The 18,319-nt window shown below is 43.3% G+C and overlaps 1 protein-coding gene across 1 annotated transcript in view; it reads right to left on the bottom strand.

The window, feature by feature from the left end:
• The window catches only part of AP3D1 (adaptor related protein complex 3 subunit delta 1), a 41,898-nt gene that overhangs the window by 13,313 nt on the left and 10,266 nt on the right, over window positions 1-18,319 (bottom strand). Inside the window, 18 exon segments of the mRNA XM_079328529.1 lie at window positions 31-106; window positions 846-917; window positions 1,662-1,803; window positions 1,926-2,071; window positions 2,456-2,687; window positions 3,909-4,139; window positions 4,221-4,369; window positions 5,038-5,183; window positions 5,952-6,000; window positions 6,391-6,440; window positions 7,941-7,990; window positions 9,699-9,772; window positions 10,033-10,172; window positions 11,478-11,607; window positions 11,944-12,051; window positions 13,864-13,944; window positions 14,475-14,555; window positions 15,320-15,415. Coding sequence (XP_079184655.1) covers window positions 31-106; window positions 846-917; window positions 1,662-1,803; window positions 1,926-2,071; window positions 2,456-2,687; window positions 3,909-4,139; window positions 4,221-4,369; window positions 5,038-5,183; window positions 5,952-6,000; window positions 6,391-6,440; window positions 7,941-7,990; window positions 9,699-9,772; window positions 10,033-10,172; window positions 11,478-11,607; window positions 11,944-12,051; window positions 13,864-13,944; window positions 14,475-14,555; window positions 15,320-15,415 — 2,053 coding nt within the window.

Raw genomic sequence — 18,319 nt, 5'->3', positions numbered from 1 at the left:
AATTAAATTCTAAAGATGAGTGGTGCTTACCTGGAACTTTTAATGGGACAGAAAGGTCAATCTGGACCACAGGAATATGTTCCACCCCTGGAGTGTCTTGGTATCGCTGGGAAAAGAAAGATTTCTCATGTTCTGAGCACTACCAGCACAGATTTCTGGAAACAGGCACATTACAAAGCATCAAGCATTCAATCACTTAAGTGAACATTTTAAAGGTTAGGAATGGAACAGCTTGTTAATAATCCTGGTGTGGTAGAAGAGTGTTTTAATTATTGATTGTTGATTATTGTAAAGGACCCTACTCTTAGCTACAGTTTTTTTAACCCTCCTACTGCCCTGAAGAATTATTGCAGCTCTTTGAAGAATTTTTGGTTTGTGTTTTATTGCTAATAACTTGCCACTTCAGAAGACAAAATTGGAGATTGCAGTTAAGGAACATGGGTCAATCCTATGGCTACAGAGGAAATAAAGGAAGTTCTTTCCCTGAAAAGAAGTGTTCAGAGACCACAACAACTATCTGATCCACAAACCACAGTGTGTGTTCCAGGATCACCCTCTGCAGGGCTCTGAGTGAGGTGCCTGGGGATGTGAATGTTGCCATCACCAGGGCTGGGACAAACTGCACAGACTCTCTCAGGCTGCTCTGGGGGTACCAGGTCACTCAGGAGATTCTCAACACAAACTGGACTTAGAAAAACAGTTGTAGGCAGCCACTGCAGGCCACACATTATAAAGAGGTCAGAACTGCAGGGGAAATATCAGAGTGTCTCAGAGCAGCTCTGATATTCAGGGAGCCTTTACACAGTGACAGCAGAGACCAGTGAGATATTGCAATTGAGACTCACCTTCTGAGGGGAAGGAGAGCTTTTAATATAAAATGGGTTGTTTGCCTGTTCTTGTTTCCGGGCTTCTCGACGCTACAAGCAAAAGGGGATTTGCAGTTAAAATGTTTGTGAGCAAAGATATAAAGGGCACCAAAGTGCAAAACAAAAGCTCCCTACATTTTTGTAACAATACATAACTACTGTGAAAAGACCAGAGCAGAGCAGTTTGTGGGTGATAAAGCAGTTCTGAGTTAGCAGACAGGAGGACAGAACTGCAGGTAGCATTGTTAATTCCCACCCCTGGAAGAGTTCCAGGCCAGGCTGGAGGGGCTTGGAGCAAGCTGGGATAGTGGGAGGTGTCCCTGTCCATGGCAGAGGGTGGAATGAGATGAACTTTAAGGTCCCTTCCAACCCAAGCCATTGCATGATACTGTAACTAATTTCCCTTAAAACACCTTTCTTTGCTTTTTAGTTCTAGACCAGAGAAAGTAACTTCCCAGACATCACTTTTTGATGGTAATTGGAATGTTCCTGTTTTCATTTCTGCAAGGAGATGAAGAAGTGAAGATTCATATAACAGCAAGTTCTCTCTGTGAAACCACAGAGGTCAGAGGCAGGAAAGGTGGGATCAGTGCTGAGCACAATCATGTTGCAGTCACTCACAGAAGCTGCTGAAGCCCATAAGCATCAGTTCACATGAGTGATCAGCTTTCCTGAGCTATGGAGAGCAGAAGGGTTCCCTGGCTACATGGAGAATCCACAACAGCCCCCACTGCTCCAGCACCACTTAGATTACTACTGAATTATGTAGGGAAAAGCACTTTGACATTCACTCACTCTGGCCAGTTCCTCTTCATCTATTTCTGGCTGTCTGTGTCTGGAATGCCTTTGTTCCTCCTCATGAAATATTGTTTTGGGCTTTTCATCTTCAGACTCACTGTCTGATGGAGGCTCATTGATCCAGGCATCGAGGTCCAGGCTGGGAAGAATTGCAGCAAACAAACAGCTTGACTCAGTACCCCTGAGTATTTCAGTGTCTCAGCATATACTTTGCTTTATTTGAAGTTTAAATAAGGGTTTGTGAGAGAAAAGGAACTTTACCCCTCTGGAACAGGCACTTTCTTCTGTGCTTTAGGAGCCACAGGGTTCAGCTCACCAGCAAACAGGGCTATTACTTCCTCAGCTACAGGAACTTCTTTTACTTGTAGCTTCTGAATGTATTTTATTAGCTGCAAGATGCAAGAAGCCTAAAAACAAATGAAGAATTGGTTTCAGAGTAATATTTAACAAGCTAAACCAAACAAATCCACTGAAGTCAACAGAAGGTGTTCAACTCCATTAAGGGAATTAAGAGAAACAGCACAAACTGCAGGTTTGGAGCAAATGTTAAGTCCATATTAAGCTTCTCTTTTGGCTGGGTCCTTTTCATGCCCTTATGTGCCTGAATAATTTTAAAATAAATTGTTTTGAGTGAAGATCTTGCTAGCAGCCTTCAGAGATGGCATCCAACTGCAGTAATATCTGAGCTTTGTCATTGATAACAGCTTATAGAAAATGTGCATGGCCACAGGGACCACAAACCTGCTCCAAGGCTTCCCATGATAAATCCCAAAGTAATTTCATTCTCTTACCCTCTCCTGAACCTCCAGATCTGCACTCTGCACAAACTGAGGCAGGCGCTCGATCATCAGCTGTGTAATTTCCTGAGCTGCTTCCTTTTCCCCAGCCTGCTCCTTCTGCTGCAGGATGGATGCATAGAGCTTCACCATGTTCTGCACATAAACAGCCTGGATGTGGCCTGGCAGGGTTGTCACCTTGGGCCTCAACATGGCTTCCAGGGTTTGGTTTGCTTCCTCGAGGTGTCTGCAAAAACAGAGTACACAGATGAAAGGCAAGGAGAAATAAAATCCAGCAGGCAGTGCTTAATACACAAAGGAATATAGATCACAGCACTTTGTTTTAACAGATCTCATGCTGTTACTGAAAATTATCTGCTCATAACTATATGGAAGATGCACAAAAAAAGTTACTGGACTATTGCAACTTCAAAAGCTAGAGGTGTTTCTAAGTAAAAATGTGATCATGCTGGAAAAGAGTATGTTCTCTTATTTCACCATCTGCAGTTTTCTTTGTACAACTTTTTTATTTAAAAAAACCCCAAAGATCTGAGCTGCACGAGCATTCCCCCAATATCACACCTACAGTGTGAATTTAAACTGGAGCCAGTGTTCAGAGTAGCAATGAGAAGGAGACATCAAACCAGCAGGTAAGAGTACCAGTACCACACCTGCCCAGTCTACCAGAATAAAAGCTGGGTAACAGCTTTATCCACACAAGCAACAGACAAAATCATCTGTTGAAGCTAAAAAACTGTATTGGTACAAGAACTGCAAATTGTGCTACATTGGGCACTGAAAAATTTCGAGCAAAATGGTGACAACTTTTAATTCCAGGAAGATGGGGCTCTGCAAAAACCTTTTAACAAGGGCAGAACAGGGAGGAGAGAAGTAACTAATTCAAACATGGTGATTGATCCATAAAATATAAATGGCAGTAGACCTTAATGATCAAGGAGTTCCTTCAATGCCTTACCTACAATGTCTGTATCTACAATGCTAGAAGGATCCAAAGCTCTGCTCTGGGACAGGAACAGGAGCCCAGCAAGGGCTGGAGCTGTGTCAGGCCTTGGCATGGAGCTCAGGGAAAGGTTCTTCCCCCCGAGGGTGCTGGCACTGCCCAGGCTCCCCAGGGAATGGTCCCAAGGCTGTCAGAGTGTTTGGACACTCTCAGGGATGCTCAGGGGGAGGTTCTTGGGGGGTCTGGGCAGGGACTGATGATCCTGTGGGTCCCTTCTAACTCAGAATATTCTGGGATTCTATGATTCACTACTATGGCTTCCTGCACGAGTGGGCAAGGCTGGAGAGACCAGGAAAAATGACCAGATAATTCAAATTATGTTGGCTAGAAAGAGCAGAGCAGTGGATAACACGAGAAAAACCACCACTTAGGTGTCATTAAGCCACATGCTGTGCACCACCCTCTCTCCAAAGAAGGCTTTGGCCAGGAGCCCTGTCCCTGACTCACTCGGAGAACTCCCCGCAGATCCAGGCGGCGGCGTAGAGCACCTCGCAGATGCCGTTGCGCTGGGCGTTGCAGGCGATCAGGTGCGCGTTGTCCAGCAGCGCGGCCATCTGCGACACGGCGAAGCGGCGGATGGCCTTCACCCGGATGGCCACGTCCAGCATCTGCGCCGCGATCAGGTGCCCGTGCCGCGTGCCCTCCAGCCGCGTCAGCTCCACCAGGATGCTGATGTACCTGCGGGTACAAGGGATGGGCCATCAGGGGCAGCCCTGCAGGGGCTCTGCGGTGAGCTCCAGGGCAGCTGGCAGCACTCACCATTCAAAGTTGGTGATGTATTGGTAATTGGACTGGCTGCAGATGTCTATGATCTTGGTCAGCAGCTCGTCTCGGTACGTCGTCCCTTCGGCTTTATCCACGTGAATCATCAGTTTTTTCACAATCTCCATCAAGTTCTTCTTGGAGACCTGTTAAAGAGGTGGTGAAGGGTTCAACTGCTTTCCAGTAAAGCGGCTGCTGGCTCTCTGCTGGACCTGTACCACGTTAACCACCTGTGTGGGCACCAATCCAAAAATGAACCTGTTTGATACTGTTCAATGTTTTTGTTAGAAAAGAGCCAGCACAAGTTTTAAGGTGTTTAAGACAAGACTGGATGTGGCACTCAGTGCCATGGCCTGGCTGACAAGTGGTGTTAGGTCATAAGTTGGATTTGATGATTTCCAAGCTTATTCTTGATGACCTTGCTGTGGGAGAGCTGAGGATGAGAATTACTCTCATCAATACAGAAATCTAAGAAGAAATGAAACTTCTACTGCCAGATTAGAGAGTTTATAAGCAAACATGTCTTAAGCTCTTAAAGGAAACAAATTTAGGAATCATTAACATCCAAGGGAATGGATTTCAAAATGGGTGATTTCCAATAGGGTCTGAAGTGAGAAACTCCACCCAGTCTGAATCACGACTTTTACAGCCCTCATGCTGAACCAGAGATTTTACTTCTCCTAAGTGCCTGAAAAGATATAGGAGTTATCAAAAGTCTGCTGTGGTGGGGGCAGAGAAAGTTGCATGTTTTCCTTAAACATCACCTTCCTAAAGGGTCAGGGGGGCTGCAGAGGAGATAAAAGCAGGAACATACCATGCCATAGAGGAGATCTAAAGCTCTGAGCCGGATGGACTCATCCTTATCATCCAAACACTGGAGAATGAGATCCTTGTGAGACTGAACTGACTTGGGGTGTGTTTTCAGGATTTTGGACATAGCTAACAGTCCCAGGTACTTCACTGTGAAAGACAAAATAAAACTTCTTTCCAAATATAGAAACACTGTTTTGTGCTGAGCATGAAATTTTAAAGTTGGTTTCAGCAGAAGTACTTGGTATTGAAACCCTTGAATAAAAATCTGTGATGAAGAAAAGCATTTTTGAGAATGGTGAATCACAGACTACAGTCTTTAATTTCATAATCCCATAGACAGATAAGTAATCACATATATAATCCTCATTAGGGTCTTCCTGCACCACAAGTTTTATCATTGACTCAAAAATATGTATTTAATAAATAGAAATGCTGTTTGAGAACAGGCATCCTGAGGTGAACACAACTTGAAAAGCACTGAAGGTTGGTGTGTAACAACCTTGTTCTCAAGGGGAAAAATTCAGATGGCAGGAAAAAGAGCTGCACAAAAGAAAAATTTCCCAGTGCTCTTTGCAGTCACTAAAGTAAGTCAACACTCTTGCATTTTACTATTATGCTCACTCTGCTGAAAATAGCTGTCACTGCTTTCCAAGCAGCCAGTCTATAAAAAGGGAAATCCCAGAGCATGGAAAGAACTGGTTTAGATTTACAAGACCACAAACAGCAGTAATAATTGCTGTCATTTGTTTTTTAAAAAATATTATCATAAAGAAGTGCTCATCATAAAAAATTATTTCCATATTGAACTCCCCAGTAACTGTTTACACCAGGCACTACAAAACCCCTCTGAGGCTGCTGCAGCATCTCCCCAGTGATAAGGGCCCACAGCTCCATGAAGACAAGCACCATACTTACAGTTCTGGTCAGAATCTTCTATCAATATCCTCAACTTCTGCACACAAAGCTGGAAAAAAACACACCATTTATTACAGGTCTTAATTAAAATAAGTCTTCATGAACTTTTCTCAATACACAAGGAAGTATCTGACCAACACTTGAGGTCTCCAGATGAGAGGGTTTTGTTGCATTAACAGACTTCCAAACAAAAGGAACCTCTGTATGAGTGTACTGAGAGCAGGAAAAGAATAGAGTTGGGAAAACTCTCAAACCCTGCATTTTAGAGTGAATTAAGTAGGAGAATTTATCTAGGAAATGCTTCAGACTGCAGGATTGCAATGAGAGCACTTCAGGGAGCTGCTGCTGTAACTCCTGGCAGAGGAGCACAAGGCCATTTTCCCCAGCCCCTGGTATCCCAGAGCAGAGCAGAAGAAAAGCCCCAAATGCAGGGTCCCACCTGGATACTGGCGCTGTGGTTGGGCATCCCCGAGGACAGAGAGATCAGAACTGAAACACAAGCACAAATTCCAGTCAGATCTGTGCTGGGAGTGACTGCAAAACCACCACCCAACAGCCCACACCTAGCTCAGCTCTCAGGGAAAGGTGCTAGATTGTTGTTTGTCTGTTTGCCTGGACTCTTGGGGGTCTGGAGGGAGGAGAGCAGGTTGTGACATGAATTTATAGTTTCATACACCTTAACAGTAATAATAAGAGAGCAAGAAAAAAGGTGGAAAGGTGGAAATAGTTGCAACAGTCAGGTCAAAGCTGCTCTTCTTTGCCCTCACTAAGGCTGATTTCACTGACATCACGTAGCAGTCAAGGCTGTTAATGTGTCAGCAGCTACTGCAAAGCTGAACTTTTAATTGTGTACTTTCCTAATGCAATGGGATGCAGCACCAGATCCTGGAGTTTAATGTGATTAGATTGGAGCTTCAATCAAGCCAGCCATTGTATGGGACACTTGAAAGCCCTGGCAGCACACAGCCCCACTGCAGCAAAGGTGGGCTCACCCTGGTAACTGCTGCTGGCACAGGCAAGCCCAGCTGTACCTGGGCAGGAGCCATGTGCTGGCCTCTGTCCCTGCAGGAAGCTGTGCTGGACACTGTCACCTGCAGAGCTGGCAGCTGCCAGGTGCTCCTCTGGTGCTCCAGGGCTCCTTTGCTGGCTCTGAGTCTGACATCACCACCCCTGAGGTGTCCTGGGTGGGAGAATTCCCCCTCTACCCACAGGATGACCCACTGGTCTCAGTGAAGGCCACTCTCCTCCACAATGGAATCACTCCCTGTGTTATTTTCCCTCCCATCCTGACACCTCCTTTCCCTGAAGGAATGAAGGAACACAGAGTGACAGATCTCTCTTCCCTCTCTGAACTGACCCAGCACAGCAAGTTCTGCACCATTATCCAAAGTACCCACAGGAGACAGACAGACCAACTGTGAATGTCAATAACCCTCTGCTCCACACTCTGATAAGAAAAGTGCCAAGTATGAGCTGCAACACTGTGTTATCCCTTTTTGCCTTTGTTTTCTCTCACTCTCCCAGTTATGGACTTCATATCCTTTCCCCAGAAACTGAAACTGCCAATCAGTAACTCAAATTGCCTCCTCTAAGGAATTACACCCCATCTATAAACTACAGAGTTGCAAAATTTAAAAAAAACTCTGATCTACCATCACATAAGAAAACCTGGCAAAGAAACATCACTCTTGTTTTAATTGTATTGCTGCTGGTATATTTTGTAGTTGTAGCAACATTTAGGATTTGGCACATAAATAATCTCATTGTCTGTACTTGGTTTCAGCTTTCAGCAAACACAACACAGCTGTAGTGACTGTGCCTCACCCACTGACAACAAAAGACTTCAGCCCCACAGTAACACAAAGTTTGCCAGGAGACTTATTGCATTATAAAATACATTAAGTTAAAGAACAAAGGTTTAGAGGTGGTGTTAGTTGATGACAAAGATCATCACTTTTTTTTTTCTAGGTTCCAAGTTTCAGTTCTCACCTGCTATTACTGTGTTCACACATTCATATAAGAGAGACATGGCTGAGGTGCTGAAACAGAAATCAAGGATATTAAATAAGGAATAAACCAGCACATTTTGAAGAGTTGTCAGCACTAGCTTGGAGCTAGTTAGCACCTTGAACTTTACAAGACATTGTCAATATTCTGCTCCATATCCCTTCAAACAGATGAAATGATTCTCACTTGAAAACTGTTGGGAAGAGAAACTTTAAATAGATGCATAAAAACCCAAAAAATCTTCCTGGAAAAGCAGAAGTAAGAGCACTATGACACAAGGAATACAGAAGGAAGTGGTTACTCAAACTCCAGCACCAATCACAAAATACTAATGGAATCTTGTCCAAGAATCAAATTAAGTCCTCTGCCTGAGGTCAAAAATTCATTGCAAGGCAGATGGAGAAACTCAAGTCTCTCTCCAAGAGAGTCACACCCCAAGCAGAGGCTTGGGATGCAGGAACACACTTCCCATCCCTGGAAGTCAGCAACTCATTTCTGGTGTCTGATTTCCTCCAAAAGTCCAATTCCAGGCTGCTTGTGCCAGCTGAACACACAGACAGAGCAGTTCTGATGACTGCAGAGCTCCTCCTAAAGCCTGGTCTGCAGCAGAGGGAAACAGGAACCTCCCAAGGCCTAAGGAGCAGGCTCCAAGTGCAGGGTACCCAGGGAAGGAGCACAGCTCCTGCTGCCCTGAGGGTCAGCCTGGGATGCTGAGAACAAAGACCTGAACAAAGTTCTGCTCCCTGCACATCTGGTGGGACAGCTCAGGGTGTAGTGACTCAATCTGAGAGCCAAACTGAGTGAATGGAGACCAAGCCAAAGAGGATTCAGCCCTCACAACTCAGAATTACTAGTGTGGGAGTTGGGGAGAGGAGGTAGGATTGTCCATCTTCCTGCTTTTTTTTATGTTGTATCTATGTGTTACTGCTAACAACTCCCTGGAGGTACCTGGGTGTTGGTCTGCTCTGAGCTGCCTTAAAGGAATAAAGATGGGCAGAAATCACCTGCCTAGAGCTGCTCTCAAGGCTACACAGATATCTGCTTAAAACCTTGCTGTGTCACATGAAAAGAAATCAACTTTTTCACTCAACTCCTGCACAAGATCACACTTCCTCTTCATAACTGGGAGAATCCATGTACTCCCCTCCAAGGCATCATTTCCTCATTTCCATCCAGAATTAGAACCACTACACCACAAACCAGCATTAACAAGGGACAAGGCAATAACTTCCATTTCATTTAATCTACATTGGGAACATATATATTATAAGAACCTCTTTCAAAACCCATCTGAGCTGCCAAATGCATGAGAAAGGACTTTAATACATTCCTTGTCATGCTGCTTTGGTGGGTAAGGCACTCCTAAAAGTCAGGAATCAAATGTGTGAGCTGAATAGGAGAGGCAAATACACAACTGAGCCTTTTTAAGCCAGAGTTTTTATACATCCTCCACAGTCATCTCGAGCTTGAAATGCAGTGAAAGGAAAGCAAATTGCTCCAATTTTCATACATCCTTTGCAGGAATTCATGCTGACAGTCAGACACCCAGAGACTTTCCTTTAAGGTATTTTACTCACTCAGGTTTTTCAGAAACAACCCTAAGATTATCTTTTGATACTTGAAGCCAATACACCAAAAGTCAAGAAAAAGTTATAAAATGCATCCTCAGCCCAGCTATTGACCCACCCAGCAGGTTCTCCCCCAGTCCTGACTGAACAAGGCAGGATCTGTCACACATACCTGTGGATGAGGTTGGTCAGGGGCTCAATCAATTTCTTTCCCAGTCTTGGTTCTAATGGAGTAAGAGCACCAAACTATTCAAAGAGAAGAAAAGTGAGTTAATAGCTGCTTTTCAACAGCTTCAAAACATGATGTAAATTACAGCTGACTGTATTTAAACCAAGCTGTATTAAAATTTTTCTCTTTGGTTACATTCACAAACATTAGGAGATATTGCTGGTTTCTTTTTATTCAGAGTGAATGGTAACTATGCCTTCCAGCAACAAATCCATTTTCACACCCAAGGTAATTTAATGAGAACCCTAATCCTGCAAACAAAAAGCAGAATACTTACCAGTTTTATGATTTTAATGAGAACCCAATTATTGGTTGATGACGTCATCAACTTGAAGAAGAGTGGAGCAAGGGAAAGGTAATTTTTGGGATTGCGTCGAGCCAGCTCACAAATAACATTTACTGCAGCAGACTGCACACCTGGGGAAAACAAGTGGGAAAAGCACAAATCCCATCAATGCCTTCATTGGAATTGAACTTTCTGGTGCAGAACCTCCACAGCAAAAGCAGCTGAAGTTTCAGACCTGTGTGTCCAATGGTTTGGCCTCATTCCCAACCCTGAGGCAGTAAAGTAAATACAGGGATGCAAAAGCAAACTGAAAATGGGTTTTATTTAATTCTGTCTATTTTCTAATATAGCAGCAAGCCAAGTGTCTGCTGTGGGTCCAGCATGACAAAAAGCAGCACACTGCCACATCCCTGCCCTGGGCTGGGGACAGCTGGCTGTGGCACACAGACAACACAATCAATAACCACCCACTAGAGAGCTTCCAATCACTCCTGACTTCTGATAGGTATGATTTAAAAATGTTTAAGTACAGAACAAAAATAACAATTCCTTAGACAATCTGACTGGACATGTTCACTCCCTTCTCATTGCTCAGCCTCCTACATGGGTTGCTGTCAGTCTGGAATGTTTTAGTCTAGACAGGATGGGTGTCCTAGCAGAGACCAACCCTTCTCTCCACAAAGTATAACAGGCATTTTCTTCCTCTCTCTGCAGGTCAGGGATTTTGCTTTCTTTAATAACATTGTCCCTGGAAGATGAATATTCCATGCCCACAATAGAACAGACCAGGAAATGCAATTACATTTGTCCCTGTAATTGCAGATACAAATCAAGTGGAGATCAGATACACATCACACACAAAACTCCTAAAACACTTGTTTTTGTGCAGTGAGGGAACACCAGCACCTCCTGAAGACTGAGCAAAAATGTGAATATGATACAGAGCAATTGCAGATTTCCTCCACTGACACAGTACTGCCCAAAGAGCAGACTGGACTAAAATAAATAAAAAATACACTAAGGGATGTTAAATCATTTTAAGGGTGTCCAGTGCAAGTCAATAGCTGCAGCTTGCTAAAAAAGCACAGGAAGTAACAAAAACAGAACCTCAAACCCTGAAATCAACTGAAATATTTTCAATAGCCAAGTTCAGTGAGCAACAAATCAGGAAACCTTAAGCTGCTTTGTCCATTGAGACTTAACCCACTGATACATTTTCATCAGCTTTGGGCTTGAAAAAATGGACATTTTAGAGAACATATTTTTAATATGGCAACACCTGTCAAAACTCTCCTATGCTGACCTACCCTGGAACAGGTGAGTCAGTGCCCAAAAGATGATGACAGCATTTTTCATGTATTCTTTTCTCCACAAGCTCTATAAGCACATGGACCTCCACATATGGGAGCAGAAGGAATTCACTAAATTCCACTCACCAGGATCTGGGTCTTCAAGTTTCTCTTTAAGGCGAGGAAATGCAGGACGGAGGGACTCTGGGTACTTCAAAAAGACTTTGTACATGATTAACACTGCCTTCTTCCTGATGTAAGGCTTGGTGTGAGACATCTGTTAACAAAACAACTGCAGTCAGGCTCTGAGCACATCTGTTTCCAGAGCTCCCATGCTCACACCCCTGTCACCAAAGCTCTTCCTGGGAGACTTTACTTTTAGAAAACTCAGTTTTGGGGCAAGAGCAAAATACTGTTACATCAAAATTAATGCATATACTTCAAAGTGATCCTCTTGATCTAACTAAGGTCTGTAAAAGCTCCCCAGAACCCCCAAAAGAATGAAGCAGCAGTTTGCACATGTATCAGTTCTAAATTTAATATCATTACCAGATTTGAATAACTTAACATCCTATCATCCTAGAGTAAAGTTATTTCAACTTTATCAACTCACCAATGTCATGATGTCATTTGCCAAGTCCCTGGCAAGATCTGGAGTAACAAAACAGGACAAGCCAGTCAGTGCAACTCCAGTATCATACTGGTTAGGGCTACTCAGATCCTAAAAAAAGAGAAACACGCTCAAAAAATTTAAGATCACACAGGATTGTCAAGAAACAATTTCCTCAGACTAATTTTATTCATTCAATATAAATGAAGCAGAGCTTCTGCTTCATGGGAATATTTATCAACTACTAACACCTGTTAAAGTACAGCCAGCCTGGGGTTTAATAATGGGCATGAGGAACCATAATTAAACAAGAGATGGATGACTGTAACATAAAAGCAATCAGAGATTGCACCTTGGTGGCGTTTGGGGAATGGAAATAGTTCTTAATCTCTCATTACAGGACTACAAACATATTTAAAGTCCTAAAAAAAACTGGTATTACACAATAATCCTGCTAAATCCAACTCCAAGAGCCATCAGTTTCACTGGGAACAAGCACTCTTGGTGAGTGATATCCCACCTTAATCTAGTAGAGAAATGAGATTATTCTTGTCCTGAGTTGCTGGCAGCACCACAATTTATAGTCCTCAAAGACAGGACACAATGATGTGTGTGGAACACATTTATTGGTGAAGTTTCCTTGGATCTATTTGTAGTGAGTATCCTACCCAGCCCTCCACAGCCTTTCAGGTCTTTCTAAGCTTAAGTCACTCAACCATAGTAAAATTAATCCCTGAGACTATAAATTGGGTATCAGAAACACAAACATGAAGAAGCTGAGCAGAGCATTCCCACAAGGATTGCTGAATTAAGAGTCCAGATTCACATGGACACTGAAGCTGCTTCAGGAGAGCTGAACATAGTCAGGCCTTTGGGGTTCTGTGCCAATTGCATCTCATTTAAAAACCTGCTGCAGGTGGTAGGAAATGAGAGTCTACTTTAAGAATAATGCAATCTACTTCTTAGGGAGCAAAAAACTGCAATTCATCCTGGCTTTAATGTATTCTGAGAACTGATAAATCCTTCAAATTTCAAGTTGTTGGATCAATAAAACATGAAAAGGCATAAAGAAAGATGTTTTTAAGTGAAAATTTGGGCACAAAGTGGAAGCAGCCAGTAAATGACTGAAATTCAGTAAAATAAAGTGTCCATAATAAAGACAATAGATATTCACATTCAGCACAGAATAGTTCAAAAGATAAAGAGAAAATCACAGTTCTTTAGGGATGATACTGGTAGCATCCCACTGCTCTTTTTCAAGCAAGGAAAACACATTTTAGTTCCTCAGATGGCAAAAATGTAGGCACATAATTGACTGGATCAATTAAGTTTTAAAGCAGTGATACTTAAAAAATGAAAGTTAAGAGCTTTAAAAAAAATATCTAATTTCAAGAATGGGAAAACTATGGTGCAAACCAGTAACTCCAAGTGATGAAGCTCTATGAAAATGAATACACACATGGATACAGAACAAAACTTTCCATACACTCTTCATCATTTTTACACCCAATTCTACCAGAGAAGTCAAAGTTTGATCTGGAATAACAGACAAAAAAAACCCCCTCACAAGTAGAAATGTTGTGGAGCCACATCACTCCTGAGCCACTGCTCATTTTACTTCAGGAATAGGGACATTTTCCCTGCCTGTTACATTCTTATAAGCACTGCCTAGAGACCAGCAAAGTTATTTCTGTCACCATTCTCTGTGCTGAACAAACAGAGCTGGTATGAGACAGCACAGGGAGAGCTGTGCACAGCCCCTGAGTGTTTCATTAATCCCTCAGTTTGTGGAATGACAGGAAACTTCAAATCAAAAATTCTACTTAAACACCTCTATATTCCTAATGGAGACATACTCAGTACAGATGTGAAAATTACAAGGAGGGAAAGAATGCAAGAAAAAATGAAAAGCTGAACATTTACCTTTCTGATCTGATTAGTTGTCAACATAATGACATCAGTCCCTTCATGAAAGCACTGGGAGGCAGCCAGGTAACCAATGCGCTGGGAGAATGCAAGGAGGAAAACAAGGTTTGTTTCTAAAGTCACTTTAGACAATGTTTAGGTGGAAAACAACTGGTGGCTTTATAAGAATTATTAAAAAGATGAACAAGTAGGTTTGTATAACAGAAGAGGCATGAGAGGGTTCTCTAGAAAAGGGGGTTTATATTAAGAAAGGATAAATTCAGATAAGTAATGTTCTACTGATAATTTATCTGTCTTAGGTATAATAAAACCACCTTCACCTTCTCTATTTTGTCTACCACATTAATTTTGTCTGTGCTGACTCCTGAGTTTCAGGTACAAAGCCCCATTTGGAAATCATTCCTTAGGAAGTAACATTCCAACCTGTTATGTGAAAAAGGTCTGCAACAGAACATGAAACCAATCTTTCAAGAAAAATTATAAAACTACTACAAAATAAAAGATGTCTGGTACTAGGAATCTCAGGTGTCTTCACATAAAAATTTCTGGCTTTTCACAAAAGTTATCTGACAGCTTGGCCAGGACAGCTGCACTTGCAGAGAACTCACCTTGAACGTAAACTTGGAAGCACTCATAACTTCAATAATGTTGAAAGCAGCCCAACTGATGTCATAGCCCAGCATCTGTAACTGTGAGCAAAGAAGCCAAGATAAACTTTAGAAATAAGAGACTCAAGAAAATAGGTCAAGATACCTCCCAAAACTGAAGATGTAACAGGAGTCTGAAAATGATACTGGAAGACATCACAGGTTTATGAGCAATGTTACACTGCACCACTTACAGTAAGTGAAAGACATCACAAGTTTTAAACAGCTTGCATTAGCTCCAGGGTGCCCAGAGCCCCTGGATCCCTGGAAGTGTCCAAGGCCAGGCTGGACAGGGCTTGGAGCAGCCTGGGATAGTGAAAGGAGTCCCTGTCCATGGCAGGAGTGCACTGGATGAGCTTTAAGATCCCTTCAAATCCAAATCAAATGTGACTCTATGATATGCAGTTATATAAGCACTGGTGTGAAGGCTTTTTTTCCTGTTTTTTTTATTAAAAACCATAACAGAACCACTAAAAGAACTCTTGACCAATATTTCTGTCTTCTCCTTGTCAACAAAGCACTGAGCAAGAGAAACAAACCCAGTTTCAAGTGCTGATGTCACTATGCCATAAGAACCAATCCAGCTGAAAACAATTTCTTTTAACTTGTTTGTTTGAAATGCGATTCACTTGCTGAGCCATCACAATAAAATCCAATTGTACCAAACAGAGCAGGAATGTGCAGCCTCAGACGTCAGAGCTGGGGGAGTGCTGTCCCCAGAGCCTGCACTCAGAGCAGCCCAGGGAGAGCAGCAGGAGAGAACAAAGCCCAGCTGCAGCTGCAGGGGACCCCAGCAGGGCACTCACATAGGTCAGTTTGCAGACTGCGTTTGCCTTCACTGCGATGTTGTCCTGTTTCAGCTCCTGCTTGATCTCATCGATGCACTGCGAGATGTATTTTGCCTGAGGAAAACAAACAATTTCAGCTGCTTTACCAGTTTCTCAAGTTTCCAGCATGTTGGTGGGGAGAAACAGCAGGAGTCACCATTTACAAGCACCAATCTCACACACATGCTATTTAGTAAGAGCTTAATTCTGACAAAATTACTTATTTAAAAACCCCACCACAACTCTGTTACAAAACCAAAAGTACGAGATGTTTCTTTGGTTGTTGTCCCTTCTGCCTCTCCCTCACAATTACACCACTCACTGCAAAGCTCCAGGTTCAAAACCTGCAAACATGAAGTTGTTCAATGGAGACAGAGTAGGCAGAGGTCTGAACAAAAGCAGAGTTCCCCATTGCAGGAAAGCTCGCTGCCCCCAGAGGGACGTCAGAGAACTCCCACTCAGGACACAGCAAGGAGGAACTGTCAAACACACTCAGCAGCCCACAAATGAAAGGTGAGTGATGAAAACATGCTGTGCTACCCCACTTTTGGACATGCTGCCAGTGATGACACTGTGGGTGTGCACCCACAACACTGTGCCTCAAGGGACAAGGCTTGGATGGGACAGGTCCCTCCAGCCATGGAAAGTGCCATGGAAACCCTCTCTAGTTTTCAAATTGCATGAGGCCTTTTGCCATTTCCACATTTTGATACATAACAGTTATTTGTATGAATTTCTCAGCAATTCAAAAAGCCAAATGTCACAATGTTTACATTTAAATATTGGTGCTTCACGTCTTTCCAAGCAATCACATCTGTGCTTGTGGGAAGGATGTGGCAAACATGTGATTTAAAATTATCTGTACAGATTTTAATTTATAAGTAGAACTTGCTCAGCCAAAGATTCTTCCAGTCCACAATTAATTATTATTTAAGTACTGAAGGCATCTGCTATAGGAATCATGAAAATTTAAATGCAAAGAAATAATCTCTCTTTCAAAGCCATGCTTGCAGCAGGGTATTTCACATTCCTAAAAGCCAGAGGAACCAGGTCAGAACCCAATTACCTAATCCCTGCCTGAATTCCACCACCTTCTTCCAAAATCATTTTTCAGCATAGAAGTCTACTGACTTTAAACAACATTTTTTCCCCCTTACACTAATTTTTGTGTATTAATGCAACCATTTTTTAGTATTTTTACAAATGTCCTGGAGTGACATTCACTATTCAAGTCACAAAAGTTTGCTGCTAGAAACATTGGGTGAAAAATGGATGGGAGCAGCCCTGGGGAGGATTTGGGGTGTTGGTGGGTGAGAGGCTCAAGCTGCCCCAGCCATGGGCACTGACCCAGAAACCCCCCTGTGCTGGGCTGAGCCCCCAGCGTGGGCAGCAGGGCAGGGGGGGATTCTGCCCCTCTGCCTGCTCAGGTGAGACCCCACCTGCAGAGCTGCCCCAGCCCTGGGCAGCAGCAGCAGGAGGACGTGGAGCTGCTGCAGCCAGTGCAGAGGAACCAGGGAGATGCTGCAAGGGCTGGAGCCCCTCTGCTCTGGGGACAGGCTGGCAGAGCTGGGGGTGTTTGGCAGACAAATAAACCTGTAGGAATTTAAGATATTCCTAAATGCCTCTGTTTGGGACAGAAACTCTTCTTACAGTGGGAATTGTCATGTTGAGGGAGGGCACTGCAAACACCAAACAACCCTCTCCCATACACAGATCCCTTCTGCTCCCCTGGATACAGGTGAGTGGATCACAGCTGCCAAAACTGAAGATGGCATCACCCACAAACACTTAATGTAGTGACCATGTGACTTCACCCAGAGACAGATTAGGGATTCTAAACCCTTCACCTGAGAGTGATTCAGGTCCTGACAACTCACATGGGAAGTTTAAACTCTGGACTATAAACTAAAAAAACCTGATGGTAGAAAATAAATACTTTAAAAGATACTGAAAGAGTGAATTACACAACATGCAACTGATCCACAAATATATTGTACTTGGACTTGAATATTTTATGCCCACAGAAGAGCATGCAGGAACAGTGTCACAGAATCCTTCACGTGTGTATCTTGTTGCCACATCCTGGGCAGCAAGGCCAGTGATGGCTCTCCAGGCAGTAGAACACTTATACACAGATTCCCTGTTTTACATCCATAAGCAAAAGCCTCACTTATTTCCCACTGCATCTATCCCCAAACTATTCAAACATTAGCTTAAGCTTCCTGGCAACCTCCTCAGAGTTGAACACAACCCACAGTGTGAGCAGGATGGGGGGAAAAAACAGAGTACAGGGAATTTCAGTAGTGCCCAGGCCAGCTGAACACAGGCTCCAAAGTGACCAGCCCTAACACCTCACAGGCAAATAAATCCCTGCCTAGCAGTCAGTCCAGCTTCTGGAAAAGCACATTACAGAACTCAGATCTTCAACTGAGAAAACAGGATTAGAGAGAGCAGAAAGGAGCCTTTCCAAAACAGCTGTACTTCAAATCCCAAAACACTCCAAGGAATGACAGGCACTATATATAGAAAGCTTTACAGGATCAGAAGGTATTAACTTTTTGTTAATCCTGTGGAGCAGCACTGCCGTGAATGAGCAATATGAGGAAAACTGACCTATTCAATCTCCCTCCTAAATGTGAAAGCCAAGCACCACACCCAGCTGGAGCTGCTGCCACATTTCACACCCACAGGACTGGGAGGGAACCTGGAGGTGGGAGTGGATCCTCAGCGAGGCTCTGCCTCAGGGAACGCTGACCTGCAGCAAAGCACTTCCCACTGAGCCATACCCACAGCCCCCAGCAGCTGCTCAGGGGGGTCACACCAGACAGCAAAAAGGAGAACAACCACCTGATGCAAAGAAAAAAAATTGTAGCCACTCAGCAAGGCCTAAGTATTTGGAAGAAAAAAAAAAACCCTCACATTTATATACTAATACAGCAAAATATCTGGGTATCTTGCCCAGCACTGATTATGTTTTTG

The sequence above is a fragment of the Erithacus rubecula genome (assembly GCF_903797595.1).
Source record: "Erithacus rubecula genome assembly, chromosome: 28".
NCBI classification, from domain to species: domain Eukaryota; kingdom Metazoa; phylum Chordata; class Aves; order Passeriformes; family Muscicapidae; genus Erithacus; species Erithacus rubecula.
This window is presented reverse-complemented; position numbering and strand designations above follow the sequence as displayed.